This window comes from Esox lucius, chromosome 7 (genome assembly GCF_011004845.1).
Source record: "Esox lucius isolate fEsoLuc1 chromosome 7, fEsoLuc1.pri, whole genome shotgun sequence".
Lineage (NCBI taxonomy): Eukaryota > Metazoa > Chordata > Actinopteri > Esociformes > Esocidae > Esox > Esox lucius.
In genome coordinates this window covers 50,374,121-50,397,084 of record NC_047575.1, presented here as the reverse complement: position 1 = coordinate 50,397,084, position 22,964 = coordinate 50,374,121, and the positions used below count along the sequence as shown (strand labels likewise).

Here is a 22,964-nt window from a genome sequence, read left to right as displayed (position 1 = left end):
CATTCAGATCGAAGCCTCGTCCTTCTTCAGAGATTCTGATACACGCAAATTCTTAACATGGGCCAGGTTGCGCAGGCTGGACAAAACACACACAACTCAAGTCGCATTCTACACTTGCCGTTATAATTGGATTTGACATTCATAATAACACATTACTCCCGACATCCCCTCCAAAAAATGAAATAGGCCTTAATGTAGCAGGCAGAATACAAGTAGACACTGGCCTACGCAATCTGACATGCTGTATTCAGAGCATCCACTGACGAGAGCCTACTGAAATGGCCTTTTCCCTTCTATTCTCTGTGAGTTGGGCTACGAGATTACTGCATTTTAGTCACCAATTATGTAGGCAAAACAAGAGTGCAGGGTCGCGTTTTGCAACTGAAATATTGTTATAATTTATTGACCGGTTGCTACTGTTGGTCAGTGGTCAATGTTAGAAGACAAGGCAAGATACCTAACTGAACAGGCCTGCTTGAACCTACTGTATTATGTTCATATGCACCTCTTCTCTAATTGTGGTGCCTCCTAGAAACTACACATTTGAATGGGCTTAATACTGCAAATGTTCTCCATCAACTCCAAAAACTAGCCCAATATATTTAAGATAGTGTGTTAACAAAGAGAGCTACACTCACCTAAAGGATTATTAGGAACACCATTCTAATACTGTGTTTGACCCACTTTCGCCTTCAGAACTGCCTTAATTCTACGTGGCATTGATTCAACAAGGTGCTGATAGCATTCTTTAGAAATGTTGGCCCATATTGATAGGATAGCATCTTGCAGTTGATGGAGATTTGTGGGGATGCACATCCAGGGCACGACGCTCCAGTTCCACCACATCCCAAAGATGCTCTATTGGGTTGAGATCTGGTGACTGTGGGGGCCATTTCAGTACAGTGAACTCATTGTCATGTTCAAGAAACCAATTTGAAATTATTTGAGCTTTGTGACATGGTGCATTATCCTGCTTGAAGTAGCCATCAGAGGATGGGTACATGGTGGTCATAAAGGGATGGACATGGTCAGAAACAATGCTTAGGTAGGCCGTGGCATTTAAATGAAGCCCAATTGGCACTAAGGGGCCTAAAGTGTGCCAAGAAAACATCCCCCACACCATTACACCACCACCACCAGTCTGCACAATGGTAACAAGGCATGATGGATCCATGTTCTCATTCTGCCAAATTCTGACTCTACCATCTGAATGTCTCAACAGAAATCGAGACTCATCAGACCAGGCAACATTCTTCCAGTCTTCAACTGTCCAATTTTGGTGAGCTCGTGCAAATTGTAACCTCTTTTCCTATTTGTAGTGGAGATGAGTGGTACCCGGTGGGGTCTTCTGCTGTTGTAGCCCATCCGCCTCAAGGTTGTGCTGGTTGTGGCTTCACAAATGCTTTTCTGCATACCTCGGTTGTAACGAGTGGCTATTTCAGTCAAAGTTGCTCTTCTATCAGCTTGAATCAGTCGGCCCATTCACCTCTGACCTCTAGCATCAACAAGGCATTTTCGCCCACAGGACTGCCACATACTGGATGTTTTTCCCTTTTCACACCATTCTTTGTAAACCCTAGAAATGGTTGTGCGTGAAAATACCAGTAACTGAGCAGATTGTGAAATACTCAGACTGGCCCGTCTGGCACCAACAACCATGCCACGCTCAAAATTGCTTAAATCACCTTTCTTTCCCATTCTGACATTCAGTTTGGAGTTCAGAAGATTGTCTTGACCAGGACCTCACCCCTAAATGCATTGAAGCAACTGCCATGTGATTGGTTGATTAGATAATTGCATTAATGAGAAATTGAACAGGTGTTCCTAATAATCCTTTAGGTGAGTGTAGATGTGTTTTGTGATTTTGGATAAATGCCTTGCATGTTTTACGGAGAAAAACGATCAGTCATGTTCTTCGTGGCATAATATTGAGTTGCAATTGACTAGTATTTCATATCTTGTCATCCAAGGTTATGTCTCTGCAAATATTGTCTAAAACACCATCAATATCTGTATCTGTTAACCTGGCAATCTCGCAAATACTACTAGTCAGATATTCCTCTGGGTTATTATACGTTTTTCCACTAGTGTGGTTCAAGTTCTAACATCTACGTAGTACCAGTTAAAAAATATAGCAAAAATATTGTGTGTGTGCGTGTGTGTCTGTGTATGCGTGTGTGTGTGCATGTATGTGTGTGCGTGTGTGTTTGTGTGAGTATGGCAGGTGAAAAGGGACTTTATTAAGCTATTGAAACGACCTAATGTGCATACCACCGCGTATGCGACCGTGTATACGTCTATACGCGTATGCAACCGTGTATACGTGTATACGTGTATGCACCCATGTATAAGCGTTCCTATACCCGTATACACGACGCGTCAGTATACGCGCTCAGACGACTGCTTCAGTCGACTGACAAAAACGACTGAACGCACGTGTGTACGCGTGTAGATATTATCCCGTACAGTAGAGGGCGCAGAAACCCGGGGATCACTAGTCTGTACGAACAGGGAGTTGTTAAACACCTTCGACGAAGAGAGGAGGAACGGGTTCGTTTTTCGGCTAAATACAGGTGAGTTCAGATATTATTTTCATCTAGCTAAAACCACCAGGCATGTGGAGGTGCTTGGTTATGCAATACAGCTAGTTACCAGTGAGTTTTGTTGCCTCGGTTTGCTAGCGACATTGTAATAATTGTTTTCACTCTCGAACATTTCATCAATGTAAACTGTGTCGGCCATTGGCTTTAGCCTATACGTCCTCCCTTCCCAAATCGAAGTTCATGTCCATTGCTCAATCAAACCATTGTAGCCCTATAATTGCAACATCTTTTAGGCTTATAATTTTTATTTGACCATGTTTATTACTGTCTTAGCTATGCTGCTTTCTCTGTATGAGTTTTAATAAGCGAGACTGGGTGGCTAGTTAAAACCACAGACAACGAATTCAAATCGCAGACATTAACATGTTTTTCATTAGTATATTTACAAGTTTGCATCTCTCCTACAGGTTTCCCATGAAGAATCTATTTTATTGGACCCTTTTCTGTAAACAGGACTTCTTTCTCTTATATTTTTCTTCACAGAAAACTGATTTACCTGTAATGTGTAGCCTATATAATTTATTTTTCAGTATTGTAGATATCATTTAAATGTGCATTGTAAATATGGAAATAAATGCTTTAACGACATCTGGTAATTATTCAATAAATGTACTATATACATATTCAAATGTTTCAGTTTTGTCTTTTGAATTTTCATGGAATTCCTAACATGTGAATTGCAGTTTTACATTGTGATTACACAATGCAGATCGGGAGTGTCATATTTCTCTAGAGAGTAGTATAAAGAAAATGTACTCCCTACCTTATTTTCATTTTTCTTATTTTGGCCATTTTCAGTTATAAAATCAATAGCTTTATTTAAATAATAACAGCCAGCCATGGACGGGTAGTCTTATAACACCCGCCATATAATAAGGTTGTTAGGTACTAAAAAAGGTACTAAAAAAAACATTATATTAAGAAATTGTATTTCAACAGAGTATTACATAGCACATTTTATTTCAGTTATACTGTGCTTAGTAGGGAGTGTATACGCTGACTTCAAATTATATTTTCCCATTCGTAACCAAAGTGAATGCATATTTAACCGTTAAAAGTAAATGCAATATAAAAGCATAGGGAGGGTGTTTATAGTTGGATTATTTTTTGTGGAGTCGTGACTATTCTATCACAAATGTAGGCTATAATTTGGAACAGAGACCACTGCAAGCCTAATGTTTGACAGTATTCTATCGTGCTAGTCTACTAAATCGATTTAATATAGGCCTAGCTGTAAACACAATTAAACAACGTGACATTCGTTAAAGAACGTAATAAAAACAAAGCTAATAGCTTGCTAAGACTATTTAAATATGGGCCTAGTTGTAATATTCCTTTAGTTTGTCGTTGTGTGTCATGGTAATGCAACGAACTTATTTACCAGCACTTTCATACTGACAAGACAAAAGTTGGAGCCGCCAATTATTTTAAGCGTACAAGTTTGTAGACATTTTATAAAGCCGTTACCATCACAAATCGATAGGCTACCTTAATTATTGTATATCAGGGGAATGAAAGCATGACAACATACTATTTGATTTTAAACGACCACGAATACTATGTTTTACATTGTATGTATAGGCTATAGCCTACTTCGTAGCCAGTTTGCTATGACACATGAAATCATGTTTTTATCTAGCTGATATCACATGCCCCGCTCCACCAAATTCAGCAAAATATTTGACAGTCAGAATATATCTAAATTAACAGAACGGAAAACTACGTATCTACCAAATGGCTTTTGGATCCACAGTTCTAGCAAAAGGTCTTATTTGAAATGCCGACAATTTAATCAATTCTGAGCGAGTAGACTAATGTTCTTATATCCCAGACACCACTTCCATACCGTAATAATTCCCCGTTTATAAGCTGCACCGTGTATAAACCGCACCATTAATTGTATATCTTTGTATACAAACCCCAGTATTAACTGCATCTATAGCCTACATAAACCGCATTTGCCTGTAGAATTATGGCTAATACATAATTCAGGGGTCTCATTTCAGCAAAAGCGGAGGCATGGGAATGTGACATGACATCTAGGACAGAGAGTGGAGGTCTAATAATCATTAGTCATTTGTTTAAACTTAACAGAAAATAAAGAAATGCATTGACTTACATGCCAGGTGTTCAAGACCTGCGTGAAGTTAGCCCCCAACCCAAAATAGGCTCAATCGTTTGTGCTGGTTTGTGCTGTTAACATTTTCGTTTGTGCTGCTTTCATTTTTTAGAATATTTAAGAATACTTTATAGATCAAATTCACTCAAAATAGGCTAAATTGTTTGTGCTCCGTTAGTGCTGATAAAGGTTTGTTTTTGCGACTGCCTTTCTTAACGATAATGACAGAGATATTGTGGAAAGGGAGTAAAGCCAGTGCGCTATCCCAACCTGGCTATCCAATAGAAATCTAGCTTATCAAAAACTGTAGCAGCACAAACAAAAGCAGCTGAACAAAATGCCTGAATGAGTGCATATTATGGTTGTAATAATATAAGCATAATATGACCATACAGTAAAAAAACTTTCAATTTCAATAAGTGCTCCCCAAAGTCCAAGTTGACTCTCAAAAAGATCGATCCTTTCTATGGAGCACCCGCGGTCACACAGTTCACAGGTCCCAAAGCAGTAGTTTCATCTCTTGTTCATGCTCGTTAATTGCAAACTAGCAACCACTGGTTTTTCTTTCCGCCTCTATTCATTTTGATAAGTTAGCTATGTAGAACGTAACGTGGTCACAAACACACACATGCAAACACTCCAAACGTGCAACATGAATAGGCTATATACATTATATCATCATATTGCATGCACATGTGAGAAAACGATGAGCATGAGGAAACGATGAGCCCATCCATTTTTGCAAATCAATTTGAAGTTAAATTATTTTTTATTTTTTATTTTATAAAAAACAGATTCAAAGTATGACAGCTGCCCTACCTTGCCAAACCCAGTTGATGCCTGGGCATGCACTGTACATTAATGTTAAACATCTGTCATAGGGGCTACCAAGATTAATTTGTTGAAGAATAAAATACGTTTTTGAAAACACTAACGCCAATTGTAACATATTTGCTACATTAATCTCTGAGACCACTACGTCCAAGCAATCATCTGTGAAAATGTTCGCTGGTGGAAAAATGTAAGCCAAGTATTTACTGCTGTGATTGAAAATGTTTGCCAAATCTGTGTATAAGCCACCGTTTATAAACGGCGGTATTTGGCAAATCTCTGTCCTACCATAAGAAACACACATATTACAAAATATTTTAAAACATTAAATAATAAAATAAGATTTTCTTTATAAATAGTGATCGATTGTATTCATTGTCGCTAATTGGCTAGCCAGGTAATATTCATTATATATAATGTATTTTACTTTTCCTGTTACATTTTTATTCTATGCATAATTGCAGTCTATATAAGAGGCTTGCCAATTAATTGTACAACAAAGGAGATTCTCAATGACTTTATCATGAAAACAGTACCTATATAGCCGTGTTTGTTTAGGAAGAAGGGTTGACACATCTCTCCCTATATGTAGCATATCTAGGCTCTGATTTTTTTTATCGTAACGCCCACTCATCCATTGAAGTCAGTCATTCATTTCGGGGTGATTAGCGCCTGCCTGGGTACCAACTACAACTTGTGTGCTTTTGGCTGATTAGGATTACAGGATAACAACAAACAGCAGGTTAAATAGTTTTCAGTTTGTTCATTTAGAATTCTGACAAAGGACGAATGTAGCCTAATATACACATATTTATGACAAGTTATGGAAGGAGGAGGGTTTAGCTTTCAAAATTGCTTTTTTTTTTATTACAAAACGCGAATTGGCTTAAACCGGGGTGTCCAAACAATTCCAAGGAGTGCTGAGTTTTTTTTGTATGCATACGCGTATACACTACATACACGTATACATAGACGTATACATGTATACACGGTTGTATACGCGTATATACGTATACGCGGTCGCATACGCGGTGGTATACACGTTCAGTCGTCCAACACAGTCGCACTGTTCAGTCACCTATACGCGTAGCGTCAGTATACGCGCTCAGACGACTGCTTCAGTCGACTGACATAAACGACTGAACGCACGTGTATACATGTATGTATTTATTCACTAATCCTGGCGAGGGCGCTGGTCTCTCGTGGATTTTTATTCTAAAGAAGGCTGAACCGTATACCGGAAGGTGCTTTTTGCAAGTTTAGTGCGTGTTTATACAGTATTTTATTCAGTGTAGCCAACAGTTAAGGAAAATCTGTGTTTTAAATCATTGAAATCGAATCAGTTTTTTTCTGTTTTAATATACTTCAAGTGAACAACCCTGTGTTGACAAGGGCAGAGAAATATATGCATGTGATGCCTGATGTCTTGTCAAAAATCGCTCAGCGATTCGCTTGCTACAAGAACTCTAGATCAAATAGCCACTTGATGGCTAAAAGTAGTTTCCCTTTCTAGACAAATTCTGACAGTAAAATATGTTGCTGAATTTGGTTGAGCAGGATATTTGATAGAAGCTAAACTAAAACATGATTTTATTTGAAGGAAATATATTTCAAACGTTTGTTGTATAGGCTAGCATATATTTCTTATTTCGTTTATTGTTCAAAACTTGTTTTCACCATACCAGAGTCAATGCACATTTAACAGTTAGAATTGAATGGAAAATGAAAGAATATGGAGGGTGTTAATAGTTACCAAATGGTTATGGAATTACTATTTGTGGAGCCGTGATTATTCTAGCACAAAGTTAGGCTAGATTTTGAAACCCAGACCTAAGCAATTCAGAGTAATGTTTGACAGAGTATCCTATGTACTGTTAATCTATTAAATCGATTTGAGATAGCTCGGCCAGAAACCTATACTGACATGAAGGATGACTGGAGCCGCGATTCATTTTGACAGTAGGCCTATATCAGCACAATTTTGAGACTTATTTAATACAGCCAGTCACAATCCCCAATAAATAAATGAAATTTCTTTAGCCAGGCCATGAAAAAATTACAACTTGCTATATGTCTGATTTTACACTAACAACATGCTTTGCATTTTATTTATTAGCGCTTCTTGCCAAGTTTGCGCTATGGCATATTTATGATGTTTTTTTCAGTACCTTCTTAAACGTAGTAGCCTATACATGAGTAATTAGATTGACGCGGGTGTTGGTAAGACTACATGGTCATAGCTGAATAGAATTCTACTTTTGGTATTTAAATAAAGTTATTGATTTAATGAAACTGAAAATGGAAAATTGTACTACTCTCTAGGGAAATATGATACTCCCGATCTGTACTGTGTAATCACAATGTAAAACTGCAATGCACATGTTAGGGATTCCATGAAAAGACTGAAAAGACAAGAGAGAAGTAAAATATTTGAACATGTATGTAGTACATTTATTGAATAATTATCAGAAGTCGTTAAAGCATTTATTTACATAATGAATATTACCTGGCAAGCCAATTAGCTCAATGAATACAATCGATCGCTATTTGTAAAGAATATCTTATTTTATTATTGAATGTTTTAAAATATATTCTGTAATATGTGTGTTTCTTATGGTAGGACTGAGATTTGCCAAATACCGCCGTTTATAAACTGAGGCTTATACACAGATTTTGCATTTTCAATCACAGCAGTAAATACATGGCTTAGCCTACATTTTTGAAACACTTTCCACCAGGGAACCTTTTCACAGACGATTGCTTGTACGTAGAGGTCTCAGAAACTCATGTAGCAAATATGATACAATTGGGGTTACAGGGTTTTCAAAAACATATTTTATTCTTCCACAAATTAATCTTGGTAGCCCCTATGACAGCTCTTTTAATATTGATGTACAATACATCCGTCAATTGGGTATGGCAAGGTAGTGCAGCTGCCATACTTTGAATCTGTTTTTTTTCTTAAATAAAAATGAGAAACGAATATAACTTCTATTGCCTTTAAATTGTTTGCAAATATTGATGGGCTCATCGTTTCCTCATACTCATCGTTTTCTCACATGTGCATGCAGTACGATTATTTAATGTACATAGCTTATCAGTATTGCACGTTTGGAGTGTTTGAATGTGTGTGTTTGTGACCACGTTACTTTCTACATAGCTAAACATATCAAAATGTTTAGAGGTGAGAAGAAAAACCAGTGGTAGATAGTTTGCAATTAACGAGCATCGAACAAGAGATTAAACGACTGCTTTGGGACCGGTGAACAGTGTGATCGCTGGTGCTCCATAGAAAGGATAGATATTTTTGAGAGTCAACTTGGACTTTAGGGAGCACTTATTTAAAAAAAAAAAATCTTTCTGTATGGTCATATTATGCATATATTATTACATGCATAATATGCACTCATTCTAGCCTATTTATCTTTGAACAAGAAAATAGACCGCTGATTCAAAAAAACTCGTCAGTGAAAATGAGTGTCAGTGAGTTAACTTGTTCTTTCCTCCATGTTTGTCGACATGTAATTGTGTAATTGGTTATGGAAGCATTTTGCCCAGCTGCTTCTGTTTGTGCTGCAACAGTTTTTGGTATATAACCTACATTTATACTGGATAGCGCACTTGCTTTACTCACTTTCCACAATAGCTCTGTTATTATCGGTAAGAAAGGCAGTCGCAAATACAAACCTTTATCGGCACAAACGGAGCACAAATTATTTAGACTATTTTAAGTTAATTTGACCTATAAAGTAATCTTAAATATTCTTTAAAAAAAAAGAAAATTCTGAAGACACGGCAAAACTGAAATATTAAAATATGTATAGAGTACATTTATTGAATAATAAGCAGTAGTCGTTAAAGCATTTATTTCCATATTTAGAATGTACATTTAAATTATATCTACAATACTGAAAAAGAAAGTATATAGGCTACAAATTACAGGCAGGCCGGTCCGTTTTCTGTGAAGAAAAATGTAAGAGAAATAAGTCCCGTTTACAGACAAGGGTGAAATAAAATAGATTATTCATGGGAAACCTGTAAGAGAGATGCAAAATCGTAAATATACTAATAAAAAAAATGTTAATGTTTGCGATTTCAACTCGTTGTCTGTGGTTTTAACTAGCCACCCAGTATCGCTTGTGTTAAAACTCATACAGAGAAAACAGCATAGACATAGCCCAAAAATAAGGTCAACCAAAAATGTAGCCTAAAAAAGATGTTGCGGTTATATAGATTGAGCAATGGACATGAACTTCGGTTTGGGAAGGAAGGAGGCTACAGGCTATAGCCGATGGTTTACGGCCACATTGATGAAATGTTCGAGAGTGAAAAATTATTTACAATGTCGCTAGCAAACAGAGGCAACAAAACTCACTCTAACTAGCTATATTGCATAACCAAGCAATATATTGCATATATTGCATAACTCAACATGCCTGGTGGTTTTCGCTAGATGAATGACTACCGTAACTCACCTGTAGAAAAACGAACCTATGCCTCTCTTCGTCGGTGGTGTTTCACAACTTCCTGCTCGTACAGACTAGTGATCCCCGGGTTTCTGCGCCCTCTACTGTACGGGATAATATCTACACGCGTACACACGTGCGTTCAGTCGTTTTTGTCAGTCGACTGAAGCAGTCGTCTGAGCGCGTATACTGACGCGTCGTGTATACGGGTATAGGAACGCTTATACATGGGTGCATACACGTATACACGTATACACGGTTGCATACGCGTATAGACGTATACACGGTCGCATACGCGGTGGTATGCACATTAGGTCGTTTCAATAGCTTAATAAAGTCCCTTTTCACCTGCCATAGTGTGAGTGTTTGTGTGTGAGTGTGTGTGTGTGCATACCTGAGGTATCTAGGGTGTGTCTAGGCAGGTAGATACATTTCTGAGTGGTCATGTGAGGGTTTCTGCTCTGGTGACAGGCCGAAGCGATGACGCAGTAATTCCAGCCCGGGGGGAGAGGGAACACACGCTCTGAAGCCGACCACAACTCTGATTGAAGCTACACACACACACACACATACAGACACACACACAGGGAGAGACAGAGAAAACACGCTCTGAAGCTGACTACACCTCTGATCGAAGCTACACACACACACACACACACACAGACACTCACACAGGGAGAGACAGAGAAAACACGCTCTGAAGCTGACTACACCTCTGATCGAAGCTACACACACACACACACACACACACACAGACACTCACATAGGGAGAGACAGAGAAAACACGCTCTGAAGCTGACTACACCTCTGATCGAAGCTACACACACACACACACACACACAGACACTCACACAGGGAGAGACAGAGAAAACACGCTCTGAAGCTGACTACACCTCTGATCGAAGCTACACACACACACACACACACACACACAGACACTCACACAGGGAGAGACAGAGAAAACACGCTCTGAAGCTGACTACACCTCTGATTGAAGCTACACACACACACACACACACACATACAGACACACACACAGACACACACACAGGAAGAGAGACAGAGAAAACACATTCTGAAGCCAACCACTTCGTCCTCGTCTGATCAAAGCTATATTTTACATACATTCACACACACAAACACACACAGACACACACGTGTTCTTGATGTGTAGTTGTGTAGCCGTGAATTTTCTTACTGTGTTGTTGTGTTGCCGTGTGCTCTGCAGCAGAGTGATGTTGTACAATTTGTCGAAATGTTCCTCTGCGGGATGATGGAGCTGCACAAACACACTTTGGTCCTCCACCCATAACCTCAGATCAGGGGCGCTCAGTACTGCTGCAGACAAACACACCCATAACCTCAGATCAGGGGCGCTCAGTACTGCTGCAGACAAACACACCCATAACCTCAGATCAGGGGCGCTCAGTACTGCTGCAGACAAACACACCCATAAACTCAGATCAGGGGCGCTCAGTACTGCTGCCGACAAACACACCCATAACCTCAGATCAGGGGCGCTCAGTACTGCTGCAGACAAACACACCCATAACCTCAGATCAGGGGCGCTCAGTACTGCTGCAGACAAACACACCCATAACCTCAGATCAGGGGCGCTCAGTACTGCTGCAGACAAACACACCCATAACCTCAGATCAGGGGCGCTCAGTACTGCTGCCGACAAACACACCCATAACCTCAGATCAGGGGCGCTCAGTACTGCTGCAGACAAACACACCCATAACCTCAGATCAGGGGCGCTCAGTTCTGCTACAGACAAACACATTTTGTCTGTAATTTATTATTTTTATCTGTCATATATTGTTTGTGTGTGCGTGTGTCTTATTGTGTTTGCAGTGTGTGTGTGTGTCTTACTGTTTGCATAGGAGGATACTGTCTGTTTTAGATGTGTCCAGTTTGACCTCTGCCCTCTATTCTCCGCCCTGACTCTGACATCATAGCTCTTAATATGGTCTTCCAGTGGAATGTCCAGACAGGACGTCATGGTTATGGCGTTGCAGTTGACGGATTGCCACTGCTCACTACTTCACAATAAGACACATCATTACTCCTCCTCATCATCTTTCTCTCTCACTACATCACAATGAGACACATCATTACTCCTCCTCCTCATCATTACTCCTCCTCCTCATAATTATTACTCCTCCTCCTCATCATTACTACACCTCATCATTACTCCTCCTCCTCATCATTACTACACCTCCTCATTACTCCTCCTCATCATCTTTCTCTCTCACTACATCACAATGAGACACATCATTACTCCTCCTCCTCATCATTACTCCTCCTCCTCATAATTATTACTCCTCCTCCTCATCATTACTACACCTCATCATTACTCCTCCTCATCATCTTTCTCTCTCACTACATCACAATGAGACACATCATTACTCCTCCTCCTCATCATTACTCCTCCTCCTCATAATTATTACTCCTCCTCCTCATCATTACTCCACCTCATCATCTTTCTCTCTCACTACATCACAATGAGACACATCATTACTCCTCTTCGTCATCATTACTCCTCCTCCTCATCATTAACCCTCATCATCATCATTAACCCTCCTCCTAATCGTTCTCTCTCACTACATCACAATAACACACATCATCACTCCTCCTCCTCATCATTACTCCTCCTCAACTACTAAACAGGTAAAACCCTAAACCTCAGCTAATATCCAGGTAAAACCCTAAACCTCAGCTAATATCCAGGTAAAACCCTAACCCTCAACTAATATCCAGGTAAAACCCTAAACCTCAGCTAATATCCAGGTAAAACCCTAAACCTCAGCTAATATCCAGGTAAAACCCTAACCCTCAACTAATATCCAGGTAAAACCCTAAACCTCAGCTAATATCCAGGTAAAACCCTAAACCTCAGCTAATATCCAGGTAAAACCCTAAACCTCAGCTAATATCCTGGTAAAACCCTAACCCTAAACTACTATCCAGATAGAACTCTAACCCTAAACTACTATCCAGATAGAACTCTAACCCTAAACTACTATCCAGATAGAACTCTAACCCTAAACTACTATCCAGATAGAACTCTAACCCTAAACTACTATCCAGATAGAACTCTAACCCTAAACTACTATCCAGATAGAACTCTAACCCTAAACTACTATCCAGATAGAACTCTAACCCTAAACTACTATCCAGATAGAACTCTAACCCTAAACTACTATCCAGATAGAACTCTAACCCTAAACTACTATCCAGATAGAACTCTAACCCTAAACTACTATCCAGATAGAACTCTAACCCTAAACTACTATCCAGATAGAACTCTAACCCTAAACTACTATCCAGATAGAACTCTAACCCTAAACTACTATCCAGATAGAACTCTAAACCTAAACTACTATCCAGTTGAAAACATAACTCTCACACTATAATACACACTCAGACACACATTTACACACTCAGACACACACTCACTGACCCAAGTTGTTGCATCTCAACATAGTAGTGTGTGTTGTTCCTATGGTCAGCTGAGGCCATCCAGTGGACTCTGCCTTTGAAGTCTAGGAACTCTATTGTCACATTCTGAGGAGGGAGGAGACATCCTGAGACAAAGACACATTAGTTACTAAGAATGCAGAAAACATGTATGTTTAGTGTTTTCAAACAATGTACAGATCACGAAAATGTAACACTGATGGGTACAGAATATCTTTCCTCCTTCTGCCCAGGCCTCTAATTGTGTGTGTGTTTGTGCGTAGTCAGGATCTACCTGTGTGTGTGTGTGTGTGTATGTGTGTGTTTCCAACCTGCTGAAGGCCAGAGGATCCAGAGACAGATGGAACACTGAAGCCACATCACCATGGAGACGACTCACTCACAAAAAAATGTATATCCATTTGGTATCACAGATGAGTGATCTGTCAGTGGGCTGTTGGCATGAGAGATGACTGGTTAGTCAATGACCATTTAGGATGACAGGTACTAATTGCATTAATGTTTGATAGATTCCCCCGCTCCCCCTACCTCAGGCTTCCAGTGGGGAGACCTACCCATCTCCCCCTACCTCAGGCTTCCAGTGGGGAGACCTACCCATCTCCCCCTACCTCAGGCTTCCAGTGGGGAGACCTACCCATCTCCCCCTACCTCAGGCTTCCAGTGGGGAGACCTACCCATCTCCCCCTACCTCAGGCTTCCAGTGGGGAGACCTACCCATCTCCCCCTACCTCAGGCTTCCAGTGGGGAGACCAACCCATCTCCCCCTACCTCAGGCTTCCAGTGGGGAGACCTACCCATCTCCCCCTACCTCAGGCTTCCAGTGGGGAGACCTACCCATCTCCCCCTACCTCAGGCTTCCAGTGGGGAGACCTACCCATCTCCCCCTACCTCAGGCTTCCAGTGGGGAGACCTACCCATCTCCCCCTACCTCAGGCTTCCAGTGGGGAGACCTACCCATCTCCCCCTACCTCAGGCTTCCAGTGGGGAGACCTACCCATCTCCCCCTACCTCAGGCTTCCAGTGGGGAGACCTACCCATCTCCCCCTACCTCAGGCTTCCAGTGGGGAGACCTACCCATCTCGTACTTCTGAGTGGGAACCTTCCCACATGGTGACATGATATCAATTACCCCCCCTACCTCAGGCTTCCAGTGGGGTTATTTTGCCACCAGGGCTTGACATTGGCACCTGCCCACCTGCCAAATGCAGGTAGAATTTGGCTGTGGCAGGTAACGCAATCACTCCTACTAGCCACTTTGGTGGGTGGCATTTTATATCTATACACAGGGTTTTTCCTGCATTCAAAGCTCAAAATCTTGGCATGGTAAAACATGATTTTGCGCTCATATATAAAATCGCTGCAGCTAAAATGATGGTAGAAGGAAACTTTTTCTATATTGACTGTTGCCAGATGAGGTGTGTTTCCTAACATTTTGCCAATTCTTTATGGGCTTGGGCATGTTGATTTTCTTCTGGAGTCTGTGGCAGAATATGGTTTACGGTCATTGAAATCTGGCAACCTTGCATGCAGGACCACACGGGTCCAGACATCGCAGAGATGAGTAATGTCGGAAAAACTAGTGGATCCTAGTTTTCTTTAACACCCAAGCATTCCATTAAAACTTAATAACCTCAAACTACATCTAATCCGCATAACATTTTTATATATTATTAATGGGTGGTTAGTTACCGTATTAATGGAGACTTGTTTCTGTATTAACGGGTGGTTAGTTACCGTATTAATGGATACTTGTTACTGTATTAATGGGTGGTTAGTCATCGTATTAATGGATACTTGTTACTGTATAAATCGGTGTTTAGTTACCATATTATTAAATACCTGTTACTGTATCAATGGATGGTAGTTACTAAATTAATAGATACTTGCTACTGTATTAACGGATAGTAGAAATATTGATTTGTATTACACATTAAAAATAAATTACATAGAAGCAGATTACCCATTTGAAACTTGTATGTGTAATGCCAACCAGTGTTGGGAACTAATTACAGTTACTAGTTACAGTTCCCATAAAGTAACGAGTTACGTTACTTAGTTACTTGCTTTAGAAAGTAAGGTGTTAAGTTACTTAGTTACTTTAAGATAAATCCTTTGAGTCTATATTCACGTGTTGGTCACTTATGCCCAGAAGGCACAGATGTAATGGGACGTTGCGTAGTCGGGTGGAGTATAGTCAGCGTCACTCAACAGCATATAACATTAGCCTGTCATTTATTATACAGCAAGAGTAACCAATCCTATTATCTCAAATTATCATATACCATAATGCCAAATAATATTATTGCATTTAGTTCTTTGATCAAGAAACTCTTAAATCAATAAATTATTTTGTATGGCAAGTGCCTCCTCATTTTCAGGCCAGGCTGATTATACAGCCTGTATCTGCAGATTTCAATACTAGATAGATCCATCTGGTGAACTGAGGAACATATATAACAGCTGTAGTAGCATTGTACACTGATAAACATACCTTCTAAAAACAAAAACAGCAATTTAAAATCTCTGCAATAATGTGCATAATCCATTAATGTTTCATGACTTTATTCAGAGATGAATAATTACTAAATCTGTTATTGAAATTATTCAGAAAAACGATAACTATTAAACCCCTAATAACACCTCCCATATACAAATACAATGTTGGCTGCCTAACGTTTATTAAAGGACTCTTGCGAATCCCAAACAAGCCCCGCAGCTCTAATACCTTTATTTAAGTGTCCTCCTTAACCATTTGTTATAGCTCTGAAGTGGCAGAAACGTGTTCATTCGGATTAAACAATCGTTGCCTGGAAATAATGGAGGATGTTTTGGGATCAACTCCAACAGGCAAGTTGTTTCCAGCAAAACATAACAGCAACCGCGGTGATTGGTTTTATGCAAGGGTAATAACGATGTAGTGGAAATATAGTGAACTGCTTCCCAAGCCAGAATCGCGAAGCTCAGCCGAACTCAGCCTTTCCGCTGCACAAATCATTAGTCGACATCGTTTTGAAATGTAGCTTTGCATCCTTAGTTGCTGCTTGCTACTAGAGAAAAGTAATGCTACGAGGAATCGAGTAACGCGTTTACTAACGCAACACCCCAGATAGCAAAAAATATCTGCAAGGCTTCTTTTTGCCGCCGGCCCTTAGCTGTCGGCTATAGGTGCGTCCTGCTGGCGGGGATGAAACGTTTGCCGCCGAATACGTCACTCCCATTTCTTGCGAGATTTTTTGACTGCTTCATTTTCTCTGGCGGTTGCCTGGGTCTCAAGGACCGCGGTCCTTCGGCGGCAAGACGCTTTTAAATACAAGGCTACTCTCAAAATCGACCGGCCATGTTGGTTTGGACACATTCGCATCAGTTCGTCGCTCAATCGCGAGTTGCAGCTTGCTAGCTAGCAAAGTCATCGACTACCATCGTTTAAGTAAGTACATGTTTCCTTTTTGTGTAACGCAATATTATGTTGACATTGTTTTTAGTTTATATATTTAAAATGTGTAGTCATCTTTGTTCTGGCCTAACTAGCTAAAGTAGCCTTGTTAACGCAATGTTGTTAGTACATGTTGAATTTTAACGAGCTATAATAGGTAGCAAAAGCTTTACATCTAGAAAACACTAAAATTTAAACTTAGTCTTTCTTACAAAAATAACGATGTATATATGTTGTTTAAATTATTTTGTTTGCCTGAACAAGTATGCTGCTAGTCCAGTAGCTAGAGTAAGTGTTAGCTAGCACATGCTGTTTTGTCTTTGTTACAGTACACACTGTGGCTAGCATGTTTTGTGCTGTGTTGCTACTGTACTGGATTTAAGGCGATTGTGATTTCTAATTCTCTGAACTGCTGTACGTTTTATGTTTGAGGAACATTCTGTGTTCACTTGAATCACAACACCCAATGAATACATTTTATTTTTAACAATTTCACTGTTCCACATTTGGCTGATAATGTTTCCCCCCCACAGCATAGCTACTGTATATTCCTAACGTTAACAATCCGGTTTTGTTGCAGATACCTTGGCCAGAGCATAACCGATTATCTTCACCCAAGAGACCTACTGTTGGTCAATCGTTTTGGTTTTAAAGGTAAATACATTGTTAGTCACAATGTTTAGTTACTGGGCCAAAAGGAAAATAATAATGAAAAGAGTTGAGAGGGACAAACAGGACATTCACTTGAATCACTACATTCTACAGAAGTTGCATTGATTCCAGAAAACCAGGAAAATGTTGAGCCATCTGTAGACTTCAGAGTTGGTATGTAAAATGTATTGCTGTGATGCTTAATTTGTGATCCTGTAACTAAACTGTACACTTTGTTAGATTTTCAAATTTCTGTTCCCTCTTTCTCAGAACCAGGTTTCTCCCCAGTAATCCAGACTCCACTTCAGAGCCAAGAGTTTGAGTACAAGTAAGTGATGTTATTTGTGATGTTTTTTGTCTTGGAAACTATTGCTTCTATTTAAGATTAGGAATCCTTTTATCCATAATCTGTTTTTCTTTAGGGTACTTGACTTTCTGGATAAAAGGTGTGGAGGTGTGTTGTACATATCATTAGCTTTGCACAGTTCAATTATTGTTTCATTACTGAATATGCAATATCTGCAGTGAAATTAAAGCTGTTATGTTTTTTCCCCCAGTTCGTCGAGTACTAAACTTTACGCCCCCAGCAGAAAATGTACCCTGGCAGCAAATGGGTGAAAAGGCTGGAGGTATGTAATACGTTGCGCTAAACTGTTACATTTAAGTCCAATTCATTACATGTATGCAATAACTTCAAACATATTTTTACGTCAATGATTATCAATAGGAGAAAGTCATCGCTCCGTTATTGGCCCTTGGACTCCCCTGGCATCGCATGTACAGCATGAAGTTTTCAGCAATGAAGGTATATTCTAGGCCTATGTCCTAATGTCCAGTTTTTTAACAGTTTTGAAAATAGTGCCTTTAGTTTTCCAGAACGAGAACCAAGCCCTGAGGGAGGAGAACCAAGCCCTGAGGGAGGAGAACCAAGCCCTGAGGGAGGGGAGCCATGCCCTGAGGGAGGGGGAGCCATGCACGAGCATGTGTGTAATGTAGGTTCAGAATGACCATATGCCTTTCATTTTGTAGCTTCGGGTGACAGCGGCTCGCTTCAAGAGCAGGTGAAGCTATTTGGGACAATGCTGAAGATGTTTGCTCGCACTGGGCAATCGGGTACAACTTGCAAACAACACCTGTGGTTGTTGATTTAATTCCCACTGGGTCCACATGTACGTGTATTAGACCTAGGTATAAATGTCATTGTTTAGTAATTGAGGGACCAGGACTGACTACTTTATTCTTTTATTCTGGGAACCCCTGTAGGTGCAGATCAGACCCTAGTGCTGCGACGTCTTGGAGAGTTTGGCGATGTTGTGCGTAGCATGGAAAACAAAATGGACACTATGCTGCAACATTTCAGTGCCAATGTGTCTGTTGGAGAGCTATCCCTGCCAGGGGATGTTACTCCCCCTAGACACCCAGGAAGATTTGGTGTTTCTTGACAGCATTTTGAGGGAGGATAAAGAGCTCCAGGAACGATTTGTAAGTGTGTTGCTTTCGTTTATAAGGCCGTAGGGTAATCTAAAAAGTCAAATTAAGTTTGTACACTGTATATTCTACAGTCTAAATCCACAGCCTGTCACATTTTATATTTATGTATGAGAAGCTTGCGAGAAATGTAATTTAACAAATTTTTGGATTTTCAGCTTCGGTTTTTGGCTATCAAATGTGGGAGGGACCTGAAGACAACAGTGTGGAGAATGCTTCAGAGTATTTTCTCTAATAACCTTGCCGTTAATACAACCTGGACTGGTATAGGGGATAAAACCTGTTTTAGAGACCTGTTCCTGAAGACCATTGTTCAAAGTAATTTTTTTAAGTAGATGCCATTATGCCTTATGCCATTCAAATGTAATGACAGATCTGTATTTTCTACAGGGGCCCTCCGGAAGAACCCGGCAACCCAGGATGCCACTGATGAGGCGGTCCAGGTTAACGTTACACGTTACCTGAAAGGAGCATCAGACTGTGAAGGAGGAAAAAGCCGCCCAGCTGAGAAGGACCCACAGCCAACCCCTTAAACCTAGGCTGACTACTGACACCCCAGCATCCCTGAACTGGAACACTTTCTTTATCCTGCAGTCAGTAACATCAAGAAGCCAGAAGTGCCAGACTACACTCACCAAACCCACCCTGTTTTTTTTGTATTAACTTTAGTATTGGCTTATTTCATTCCATCTTAACGATTCTATTATAGTTTGTAAATCCTATTTCATACCTGTTACTTGATATTGCGCATTAACTAGTACCAACATTCTAGTTTCATTTCATCACTATGCTTAACTGTTATTCAATTAATAATAGCTTGGAAATACTATTTCGTACCTCTGATACTTGATATTGCACAGTACCTGGTACCAAATATTCTACTTACTCTGTTTTTAACATCAGCATTTTTCATTCCATCACAGTGCTTAACTGTTATTCTATTGTTAAATATAGCTTGTAAATCCTTGTGCCACAGGTCAGCATTGCAGTTATAATGGTCTGTTCTACTACGGTTTTTACCTCTGTATTTTTATATATGTATATCAAGTTTTGTTTATCACAGATACAAGAGACACATCTTAATGCAGCATGGTGTAAATATTGTGCTCCAGGTCAGCAATGCCATTATAATGGAATATTCTACTCTAGAGCTTTACTCAATGGCTTGAAAATGTGATGTTCTACCTTGTTTTATTTGGTATCCTGCACATTCTTTGGTACCAAATATCCTCATTACTTGTTATGTTTACTGGTAATTATTTTCATCCCAGAGCTGACCTCTATATTATTAACAATGATTGTGTTTGTGTTATAATTTGCTTGTATGGCTGTTCTTTTTTTTTTTAACCAACATTTTATTGGAAACCTGCATGTTCTGTGTGTATTTATGTTTATTTTTTTCTGCCTATTATTTATTTCAGTGATCTGACACATCTTGTTTGAATGACAGTTAATGTACTTTGAAATGTGGAATTAAAATACAAAATGGAAATTTGTCTGGTTTGATCAATCATTCTCGATAAACTGCATGCTATAAATATTAAATATATATATATAAAAGCGGCAGATCGCTCGAAAACCTTTTGTATAACGGCGGTGGAAAGGCGGTTGGACCACGGGCCGGACGCAGAACACAGGCGGTAGGAGTGCGACTGCCGCTTTTAAAAAGCGTCTGCCGCCGGCGGAAAGCTGGCAAACGTGTTTGCGATTTAGACATTCTGACGCTTCTACTGTCTTTGGAGGACCGCCTCCGGTCCGCCGACTCATTGCTATCTGGGACTAGAAATTCTGAATCTTTTTTAAATTTCACCTTTTGTTATTGTCTCATATTGTATGCATGGCTTTGTTAAATGTTTCATATACCACTAAAGCATCTGCATAAAAATGGTGGTGGTATGAGTGTGTTTAACAAATAAAATAGTTTGATTCGCTAACACATTCCATTTGACTCTGTCATTATGTTAACCAGTTCAAGTGCATTTTGTTAATCTATTAATAGACTTTAAACTTGAATCATTTTGTTTTCTCTTAACATGAAATCATGGCAAACCTTAGTAATTATGTTAGTCGTCAACATATTTTAAACTCTCTCTGTTCTCTTGTCAGTTTGAAACTCACCGGTTTTGGAGTATTTGTGAGCAGTGCAGCATCCGATTGGTCACTTCTGACCCTGTAACGGTGATGACAAATTTTCCATTGTAATATCACTCAGATCAAAAGGTTAATAAAGTTTAATTGTTTTTACTGCCCAGAAAGTAAACCTTCATATTACAACTGTGTGACTTATTCTCTCTGGTGTCTGAAGATGTGTGTAAGGCTGAAGACGCGTATGTCTTCAAAACAAACACTTCAGACATCTAGTTTTACCTGCTGCTCTCGTTCCACACACACACGCACACACACATTAAAATGAATCAGAATTCCTGCGGCCACTCTTCATTTTCACAGAGAACCAGTAAACCTGGAACCCAGCTTTAAAGGATCAACCAAAAATACAAATAATCGAACTTTTGTCAGTTTGGTGAAGCTATATTCTATATATTCAGGGGGAAAAATTACTTTCTCACCATGTTTTAGCTTCTAAGTGGTCCATCTGTGAAATCACATTTTTTTGTAGTTACACATCATAGCTGTGCAATGCTGTAAGTATTTAGTCAGTCACACAGTTGTTGTTATTTTTGTTCTCTACTCTGGCGCTTTGGAATTGAAATTATATTATAACAAACAGGGTTACAGACTGTCAGTGTTTTTTCATAAATTTCAGAAGTATCATTTAGAAATAACAGCATATTTTGTTCAGTCCCCCCATTTAGGGGACAACAAGTATTTGGACTATTTGCTCATTCTTAAGCAGGTGTGTTTGCATCATTAATGCATAACAGAGTCTTGCAAAACAAAAACCAAAGAAGGCTAAACATAACGAAGAATTCACCAACAAAGAACCGTGGGGTAGATACTAAAGACCCTCTAGGAGGTTGCTTGAATGTGTCAATCACTACCATTCACCTTAAAAACTGGATGTTTTAAAGTGTGTTATATAGGATGCAAAAGAGTGTTTTAGAAAATGTGTTATATAGGATGCAAAAGAGTGTTTTAAAGTGTGTTATATAGTATGCAAAAGAGTGATTTAGAAAGTGTGTTATATAGTGTATTAGAGTGTGCACAGACACAGTTGCATAATTTTTTGCTGTTATAAAATAAATATTAATGTGCTTATTCCAACTACTGAGTTTAAAGTTGTATCACAAGGTAACTATTCACATAATTCCAAAGAAATATTACTGTCTGTGGGCGTTGCTCTAAATCTGGTACCTCTTTTATATTTTACCAGAAGCCATTTTTCTTCCTGGTTCTGCTACATTCCATCAAGGCGGAAGTGTTCCTGTGCAAGTTCTTTTTATAGTATATCTTGTTTATATGTGGAAATGTTTTCAACTCAAAGTTAATATATAAAACTAACACCCAGGGATCCAATTTAACTGTTATCTCCCCAAACTGAATTTCTAGTGGCCTGTTGTTTATAAATGTATTGAGGTCTTCCAGGGGTACATGGGTTGGCATGCTACAGTATATGCATTTTTCATAGGCTACATTTTGTCATCATATTTTTATATAAATATTATGACATATATAATATAGCAATGTAAGTCCTTTCTTTCTACATTGGTGTAACGATACCAGATGGAGGCAGGTGTTGTGTTTCCAGTTATGGTGAAATAACAGAGGACAGCTGAAGTGTGGTCAGAAGTACAGGCTGGGGTCATACACAGGAAGGCACAGATACACACTGAGGTACAAAAGGCCTGGGCCGGTCTCCAAATCTCAGGCAGGCAGAAGGTCAAATCAATAATAATATGATTTCATGATTACATTGGTAATAAACAGTATGA

The 22,964-nt window shown here is 39.5% G+C and overlaps 1 protein-coding gene and 2 long non-coding RNA genes across 8 annotated transcripts in view; 2 read left to right on the top strand and 1 right to left on the bottom strand.

Annotated features, from left to right (window-relative positions):
• Positions 1-21,437, bottom strand: part of crfb12 (cytokine receptor family member B12) — a 30,769-nt gene extending 9,332 nt beyond the window's left edge. Inside the window, exons 1-7 of one of the 3 annotated variants that reach the window (XM_034293546.1) lie at positions 21,193-21,437; positions 13,814-13,935; positions 13,486-13,609; positions 11,895-12,064; positions 11,381-11,693; positions 11,218-11,332; positions 10,414-10,570 (exon numbers count right to left, since the gene is read on the bottom strand). In XM_034293546.1, the coding sequence (XP_034149437.1) occupies positions 10,414-10,570; positions 11,218-11,332; positions 11,381-11,693; positions 11,895-12,064; positions 13,486-13,609; positions 13,814-13,868 (934 nt within the window). In that variant the 5' untranslated portion in view covers positions 13,869-13,935; positions 21,193-21,437. Of the gene's footprint in view, positions 1-10,413; positions 10,571-11,217; positions 11,358-11,380; positions 11,694-11,894; positions 12,065-13,485; positions 13,610-13,813; positions 13,936-21,192 lie in introns of all 3 variants that reach the window. The other 2 variants (XM_034293547.1, XM_029121270.2) reach the window with 2 other exon arrangements.
• On the top strand, positions 18,009-18,346 carry LOC114839561. Its single transcript, XR_003781967.2, has 3 exons — positions 18,009-18,040; positions 18,144-18,215; positions 18,314-18,346. It is a non-coding gene; the product is annotated as an uncharacterized LOC114839561 (long non-coding RNA).
• On the top strand, positions 18,545-19,575 carry LOC114839560. Of its 4 annotated transcripts, none has more exons than XR_004576005.1 (3): positions 18,545-18,578; positions 18,850-19,068; positions 19,465-19,575. It is a non-coding gene; the product is annotated as an uncharacterized LOC114839560 (long non-coding RNA). The 4 variants fall into 4 exon arrangements; XR_004576003.1 differs by lacking the exon at positions 18,545-18,578 and adding an exon at positions 18,585-18,699; XR_004576004.1 differs by lacking the exon at positions 18,545-18,578 and adding an exon at positions 18,585-18,755.
• Positions 21,438-22,964: the final 1,527 nt, after the last annotated feature.